The sequence below is a fragment of the Phaseolus vulgaris genome, chromosome 8, assembly GCF_000499845.2.
Source record: "Phaseolus vulgaris cultivar G19833 chromosome 8, P. vulgaris v2.0, whole genome shotgun sequence".
In the NCBI taxonomy this organism is placed as follows: Eukaryota; Viridiplantae; Streptophyta; class Magnoliopsida; order Fabales; family Fabaceae; genus Phaseolus; species Phaseolus vulgaris.
This window is the reverse complement of record NC_023752.2, coordinates 57,409,310-57,417,349: the sequence shown is the minus strand read 5'-3', so window position 1 is coordinate 57,417,349 and position 8,040 is coordinate 57,409,310. Positions and strand designations below refer to the sequence as shown.

Genomic DNA, 8,040 nt, shown 5'->3' with positions numbered 1-8,040 from the left:
TAATTGTATAATTCTCAAATGAGAGTATCAAATAATAATTGGATAAAGGTCAAATAATTATAAATTGAAGTAAAAATAATCAAATGTATAACCTATTAATAAGTTACAAAACTAAGTACCAAACAAAAGTTAATATAAGTTTTTATGTTGCCTAATAAATTAAAGGTGTTTTAATAATTTAAAACAAGGACAAAGATGAGAATGGTGATATGTATTGGGATGTGTATGAGGATGGGACAAATATGTACGTACACATTCTCATCTCCATATGAGGTATCAGTCATATCCAAACTCATACTCGTATTCAGATAATGTCCACAAAACGAGTTATTTGTCATCCATACACACACAAAATTTATTTGAGTGGTATAAGATGATTTTAACAAATAAAAATCTATATTTTAAATGTTTAATACAATTATTTACTTACAAGTTAAATTTAAAACATTTAGTTTAGTGAAAAGTTATTAAAATAGTTTGTATCAATTGATATATAAATTAATATGTTATTTTAATTTCAATCTTGATTATGTAATTTTGTTGATTTGAGAATTAATGATTTGATATTTAGAGATAACTAAATAAATCATAACAAATGCATTGTTATTTCTTTAAACTTGAATGTTAGGTTTTAAGTTGACATTTTAAATGTTTGATTTTGAAATAATGTTAATTTTTTAGTTGAATTTAGGTTGTTATGTTCTACTAGAGTAATATCAACTATTGCATGAAATTTATGTTTTGTATGTGTTAATTAGTACACTTTAAACTTATTTGACTGTTTAGAATATGTAAAATTGGATGATTGAATGGTTAAATAATTCTCCTAGATTCTTAGACTTTCTGGTTTTCTTTTTCACAATTTCAGCAATGATTAGTTTAATTTTGCTAAAGAAACAAAACTTAAAAGCAAATTTAACATTCATTCAACGAAATTAATAGTTGCTTAGGAATTTAGTAGTGGCAAGTTAAATAATACGAAACAACATAATTTTTGTAAGTATTTATTTAATTAGTTTAAATATTAATTAATGAATTAAGAATTGAGTTTTAATTAATGAATTAAAAAAGTGTGGCTAAAGTGTAAACAGTGGATCCCTGTTAAATCGCATGCCATTTATGGGACTTCTCTCTGTCTCTCAAAATCCCCAACTCCAAACTTTCATCCATTAATCCATTAATGTTTCATACCCATCGCTTTTTCATCTTCTTCTTCCTTCTCTCCGTCAAATCATTCACTGAATGTAACAATGGCCTCCGTCACCTACAGCTACAAAATGTTCAAGTACTTCAACCGGACCTATGCCATCTCCGAGCAGGCCCCTCCCCCGGACGTCAAGGACGCATTCTCCCTCTTCGCCGACGGCGCCGACTCCATGTCCGCCGACCAGCTCCTCCACTTTCTGCACGATCACCAACTCGAATCGGACTACACAGAAGAGGATTCCAACCGCATCGTGGAAACCGTCCTGCAATCGCGCGCACAAAACACCGAATGCGACTCCGAGAACACCGGTCTCACGCTCGACGAGTTCTTCCGCTTCTTGTTCCTCGTCGATTTCAACGATGCTCTCAAATCCCAGGTCCCTCTCTCAAACACGTGCAACTATAACAAAAACGTTTCTCTTACCTTCTTTCTTTACCTTTTCATATTATCATTTTGTCACGTTGTTTGTTAGCTTATTGTTAATGTTCTGTTGAGATTTTCATGAACAGGGTTTGATTAAAATAGTTAGATTTAATTAATATTTTAATGCCCGTGACTTTCTCAACTCTCACATCAATTAGAACGTGAGGAAACTAATATTAAAAAAAAAAACTAACAAGAAAGGCTAGAACATGAAAAGAGATTGCTTGTATTAGGAGGAAGGGATTAGTTAAACCAAATCATTAACCAATGTAATCTAAAAATGCTTTAACAGGGATTTATTTTATTTTTAAGTTAAATTTATCCAATTGGTGCAATTTTTCTTCAATTGCATCTTTCAAAAAAATTTGAACATGTCTCAGGGTTTCTATGTGTTTTAGATCACACATAATTTTAATTAACATAATATAGCTCTATTTTTATCACAATTTCAGTTCAATGGTTATTGAAGTTAAACTCCTACAAGAATGAAATTACTTATAATTTTTTAGTGTTCTTAAACCATTAAAAATCTCTGCTTTTCATTTTAACTAAGCTAGTTTAAGTAGTTAGACAAGGTTAAGTGAGGAAAGAGTGATAAGAAAATAGATATGAAAGATTATATCTAAAACATTCTTTACATATACTTAAAAGGTTGATAACATATTGATTTTTTTTTTTTAAAGTTACACATTTGAATAAAATTGAAGAAAAGTTTCACCTATTAGAATAAATTTACCGATTTCAGAACAGGTATATGAAATAGAACTATCGATTCGGAAGATACATACTTTCGAAATTATTTTTGAGAGAAAAATACACAGAAAAAAACATATTTCTATTATCTCTGTTCAAGGGATTAGAGTTAGGAAAAAGCTTTTAAAAGGATAGTGATTATCACGAGGATATTTGTATATTCTGTTGGATTATTGAATGTTATACTAATTTACATTTGTAATTATTTAACTTCTTTTTACTGGACAAAGATGAGAAAGAAAAGGACAAATGGAAAAGTTAATACAACATACAAAAAATGGGAGAGCCGTTTTAATAACTTTTTAAAACACATAGAATTTAGCTTTCAAACCATTCCTTTGAGTTATATCACAATAAGGGTTGGCCTGTAGTATCCATTCTGTAAAAAGTAGGTTGGGTAATTTTATGTAAGATTTGTGGATTAATTTTGTCAACTCACTTTGTATAATGTTTGGCCTATTATCTTGTGGATTTGACTGTTTAAGCAAAAAAATTTTAAAAAATAAAATATAAATATTGTATTAATGATTTATTTTAATGTTTTATATAGTTGTATCTTATGAATTTATAATTGATAATAAAATTTATTTTTTATAAAAAAAATTATATCTAAATTACTATAAAATTATAATAATTAATTCTCAGAGTATCTTGACCTCAAAAACATTTTTATTATTATTTCAAATCAATAGCATTAAAATATAGTAATTTTTTTATTATTAATTACATGAATAAACCCGTCCCATCATTAACCCTCCACACTTTTTTTAAGCACATTTATTTTATGCGTTTTGAGTCCACATAGACCAACCCAAGTGATTGCACCCGCATTAGCCTGCTTAAGTTGCCATCCGTATTTTTAGTCTTTTTATTTCAAAGGGACACACAGGTTGGAATAGGTGTGAAGTGTTACATCACATTATTTAACCTAGCAAAGACTAACTTATTATACACAACACTTTAAAAAAACTTGTCTTGAATACTTAATTTAGTCAATTAAAGTGTAATTTTGTTTCACTGTAGTCATAATATTTAAATAATTAAAATAAATACTCTACAAATAACTTTTATCTTCTGTAGTTCTTTTCTTATTTCATGTACATATTATTATTAAATTTGATATCTTCATTTTGTTATTAAAATACAATTTAACTTATAAGGATAAAAATCATCTATCCTATCCTCATGTATTAAAGCCAATTTATAATGACACTAGAAAAACGAGTATATACCTATTCTGTAGTGTTGTTATTTGAATGTAAGTTTTTTTTATATCTTCTTGACTATATGAATGATATGTCATGCCAGGTACATCATGATATGAATGCTCCGTTGTCACATTATTTCATATATACAGGGCACAATTCCTATCTGACTGGGAATCAGCTGAGCAGCGATTGCAGTGATGTGCCAATCATAAAGGCTTTGCAAAAAGGTGTGCGAGTAATTGAACTAGATTTATGGCCAAATTCAACTAAAGATGATATCGACGTAGTTCATGGAAGGTGCTGATCTTTTATACATTTCAGACATTCATGGTGCAATTTATATAATCATCTGCTTTCAACATTTTCTGAAATATTTCAGGACACTTACTGCTCCTGTCTCACTTATCCAATGTTTGAAGTCCATAAAAGAGTATGCTTTTGTTAAATCTGAGTACCCACTAATTATAACTTTAGAGGACCACCTTACACCATTTCTTCAAGCTAAAGTTGCAGAGGTAAGGTCTATTGTTAACCCCTTCCCAACACACAGAAAGAATCTTACTTCCAAGTTCCTATTTGTGTAGGCATTGAACGCAAATTTAATCTTATTTGCAGATGGTAGCTCAAGTATTTGGAGATCTGCTATATTATCCTGAGACGGATCTTCTCACAGAATTTCCCACACCAGAGTCGGTGAAAGGTCGAATTCTTATATCAACCAAACCACCAAAAGAATATCTTGAATCCAAGCCATTCAAGGATAGTGACAGTGAGAGGGAATCAATTGATGAAGGAACATCATCGCCAGGCATTATCACTGAATTGGAAGTTGCTGATGAAAAGGTGAGCATAAAGACGGATTAGTTTCTTGTTGGATTTACATTTATAAGCTCTGCATGCTCATGTCATCTTTTCCCCCCCTAACCGGATAGTCCGATGGAAATGATCTTGATGAGGAAAGCTTGAATGCCCGTGATAAAAAACCAGACCAACAGAGTATATCAGAGTACAAACGTTTAATTACAATCCATGCTGGGAAGCCAAAGGGTAATGTAAAGGACCACTTAAATGTTGTTGGGGGTGTAAAGCGCTTGAGCTTGAGCGAGCAGGAACTTGAAAGGGCTTCTATCGCTCATGGATCAGATATTGTTAGGTATCCTACGTAGTACATAGTACTGCTAACTGCAAATACATACTACTCTTTATAGTTGAAAGCTTGTTAAATAAGGTGGTTGCATTTTATGCTTCAAGGTATACACAGAAGAATATTATCAGGGTGTATCCAAAGGGAACACGTGTTACCTCCTCAAATTACAGGCCACATATAGGATGGATCTACGGAGCTCAGATGGTGGCATTTAACATGCAGGTGAGGGATTTATGACCAAGGTCGTTTCAAATAAAAGGCTTATCCCCTAGTCTTTATGCACTCTACAGCATATGGTCCATGTGCAAATTGTTGTTATACAGTTTATCTATTTGAATACTTGGATGTTTAGGAAACTGGTGAATCTTGGCTGCATCTTCGGGCCAATTTCTGTTGTGGAGCAAGGTTGATGCATATTGATTTATATTTTTTACATTTAATTCGTTGCTGTACAGTGTACACTATTTCAATGCTATATAGATTTTGTGAAAATTTTCTTAGTAAGGTATTTTGTTAATAGTGATATGCCAGTAACTAGTATGATCTAATTTTTATTTTGTTTTTATGCATCCTTTGATGCTAACATTTTAGCATGTCATTTTCTATATCAGGGGCACGGAAAATCACTCTGGTATATGCAGGGGATGTTTAGAGCGAATGGCGGGTGTGGTTATGTGAAAAAACCTTCATTTCTGATAGAACAAGGCCCAGATGATGAGGTTTTTGATCCTAAAAAACCAATGCCAGTGAAAAAGACATTGATGGTAAGATACTATTTGAAAAGGAAACCAATTGATTTTGTGACATACTTTAAACTTCTCCCCTGTCAACCTATAGGTAAAAGTGTTTTTGGGAAACGGGTGGAGCACAGATTTCAGTAAAACACACTTCGATACATTCTCTCCGCCAGACTTTTACACAAAGGTGAGTTCGATAAGTTTGCTAGTATTGCAGATTAGGATTAGTAATCAGTCAGTAGATGGACATGTGTGATGAGATGGTTTTTGCGATTAAACTTGAAAAATTGGTCGTAGTCATCGTGTTTCGATATTGATTGATACCCTTCCAACTAGTGACTGGGATGAACTTTGTTAATATAATTGTTATAAACCCTTCAACTTTTATAGTATCTCTATACAAGTGCATTTCACCATATGCATGGGTTTATATACCTTGAAGAGAAGACTGTACAGTTTCAAGATTGTGTAAAAATGATCATTAGAAACCCCTTTTTGTCTGTAATGAAGTTGTCAATGGCAAAAATGACAGAAACAAAAATATGTTATACTTATTATTTAATTACTCTATGTACCAGGTTTGCATTGTTGGAATACCCGCTGATCGAGTGAATAGGAAGACCAAGATAATTTATGATGATTGGTTTCCCGTTTGGGATGAAGAGTTTGAATTTCCTTTGTGTGTTCCAGAACTAGCTTTGCTCTGGATAGAGGTTCGAGAGTATGATAAGCATGAAAAGGATGACTTTGGCGGGCAAGCATGTTTCCCAGTCCCTGAGCTAAGATCTGGTTTCCGGGTAGTCCCACTATTTGATGAGAAGGGCGAGCAATTGAAAACTGTAAAGCTTTTAATGCGGTTTCAGTTCAAATGAACTACAAGATTAGCCAATTACTTAGTAGGCATGTAACATGGTTTCATATTCCTAGGTGGTTTTTCTTTTTATTAGTGACTAGGTTTCATCGAGAAAGATTGTTGTAACTATAGATTATCTTCATCTCTAACTGTTTTAAACAATATTATGAGCTTAAGAGGTCATCTAACTTATTTTCTTCACCTTCAGCACAACATAAACATATTAGCACCTTAGTTTTTACATCATGTGGTGAGAGTCATGTAAGTTTTAAGGTGTATGCTGATTGAACCCGAGACCAGAAAGACATAATATAGATATGAGAATTTGATGTCATACCCTCACAATGATGTTGATAAATAAATCAGTTGACAGATGTTTGTCAACACAGTCACACAAGGTGGCATATGCCACCTTTCTACTGACACAGTCAAGTATATGCAATATGACGAGGGAGATTGTGGATGGTGAATCTCTCTCCATGTTAGTGGACATGTCTCATCACAATTCATCCATTCATTCAGCCTGCAACTCTTTTGGAGGAGACCCTTGCTTTGCCCTTTGTATTTGGATATTCTAGTAGATTCATATATCGTTACATACGAATCCGAAAATAAACAAGACATTGTTTGATTTGAATTTTGAAACTCTATCACGTTTTTTACTTATAAGATATTTCGGTGACTTAAAAGATCAAGTTAAGAAAGAAAAAGTATATAAATTATTCTTAATCTCAATTTCTAAAAGCAAGAAGTATATAAATTGTTCTTAATCTCAATTCCTAAATTATGTAAGATTATTGGACATACCAAAACATAATTTAATAATATATATATATAAACACAACGTAACTATAACTTCTATAAAAAAATTATACAAAAAATATATTTATCAAAAATAAGAAAATATAACATGTGACAATTGTTTATCACAAATGCATGATTCTCTGTATGCATGCTAGGTATGTAAACTTGTATAGGTCTCAATTATTCAAGCTTTTCCATGCTTCAAAAGTAGGATCATTATGTTGCGAAACAATAATACTCCCATCAATGAGTTTTAGCTTGTTTTTTAATAAGAGAGCATGTCTCATATTTCTGATCCAAGAGTAATAGTTGGTCTCATTAAGAGGTGTAAATCACACCTAGATTCTCTCTAGGATGGAAATAATAAAGATTGAAATGGTTCAAACAGTGATTCAGGATTATGTTTTAGTGATTGATGACTCCATGAATGAAGGAAGAAAGAAAAAAACAATATATATAAGAAAAACATGAAGAAACAAGAATGGTACACGAAAGGAAAAAAAAAAGACAAAAGCTTAAAAAGCTTAAAAAGAGTAGACTTTAACTTAATCTAATACCATATTAAATATTCTACCCATATGTAACAAATGTACCATAACAAAGAAAATCCAAAAAAAACACAAAACAAGAAACAGAAAAAAATAAAGATAAAATTATCTTAATTTCTCGCAAAATATATATATATAACAATATATATGCAATATATCGGTAAATCATAACATATTAAAAAAAATACTAATAAACAATATATCTTAACATATTATTTCATCTTTGATTTTATTTCATTGGTTTTTGTCTCGGTCTGTTATTTTTTTTTTATTAAATTTTTTATTGAATCATTTATATATATATATAGGAACAAATTATTATATGAAAATAATTTTTCATTATAACTTTCGTACATCAAA

The 8,040-nt window shown here is 31.2% G+C and overlaps 1 protein-coding gene across 2 annotated transcripts; it reads left to right on the top strand.

The window, feature by feature from the left end:
• The first annotated feature begins 1,072 nt into the window (after positions 1-1,072).
• On the top strand, positions 1,073-6,529 carry LOC137826601 (phosphoinositide phospholipase C 6-like). 2 transcript variants are annotated; one of them, XM_068632624.1, is made up of 9 exons: positions 1,073-1,583; positions 3,741-3,888; positions 3,971-4,106; positions 4,207-4,434; positions 4,524-4,744; positions 4,843-4,960; positions 5,350-5,502; positions 5,576-5,662; positions 6,054-6,529. In XM_068632624.1, the coding sequence occupies exons 1-9, from the start codon at positions 1,181-1,183 to the stop codon at positions 6,345-6,347; spliced, it is 1,788 nt and encodes a 595-aa protein (XP_068488725.1). In that variant the 5' UTR covers positions 1,073-1,180; the 3' UTR covers positions 6,348-6,529. The 2 variants fall into 2 exon arrangements, with proteins under 2 accessions (XP_068488725.1, XP_068488724.1); XM_068632623.1 differs by having other exon boundaries at positions 3,692-3,888.
• Positions 6,530-8,040: the final 1,511 nt, after the last annotated feature.

Bases quoted from the DNA above. Each gene is read 5' to 3' on its own strand.
- LOC137826601 (XM_068632624.1), top strand. From the start codon at position 1,181: ATGTTTCATACCCATCGCTTTTTCATCTTCTTCTTCCTTCTCTCCGTC. The intron at 1,584-3,740 runs GTCCCTCTCTCA...TCATATATACAG, and splicing joins ACGATGCTCTCAAATCCCAG to GGCACAATTCCTATCTGACT. The intron at 4,745-4,842 runs GTATCCTACGTA...TTATGCTTCAAG, and splicing joins CATGGATCAGATATTGTTAG to GTATACACAGAAGAATATTA.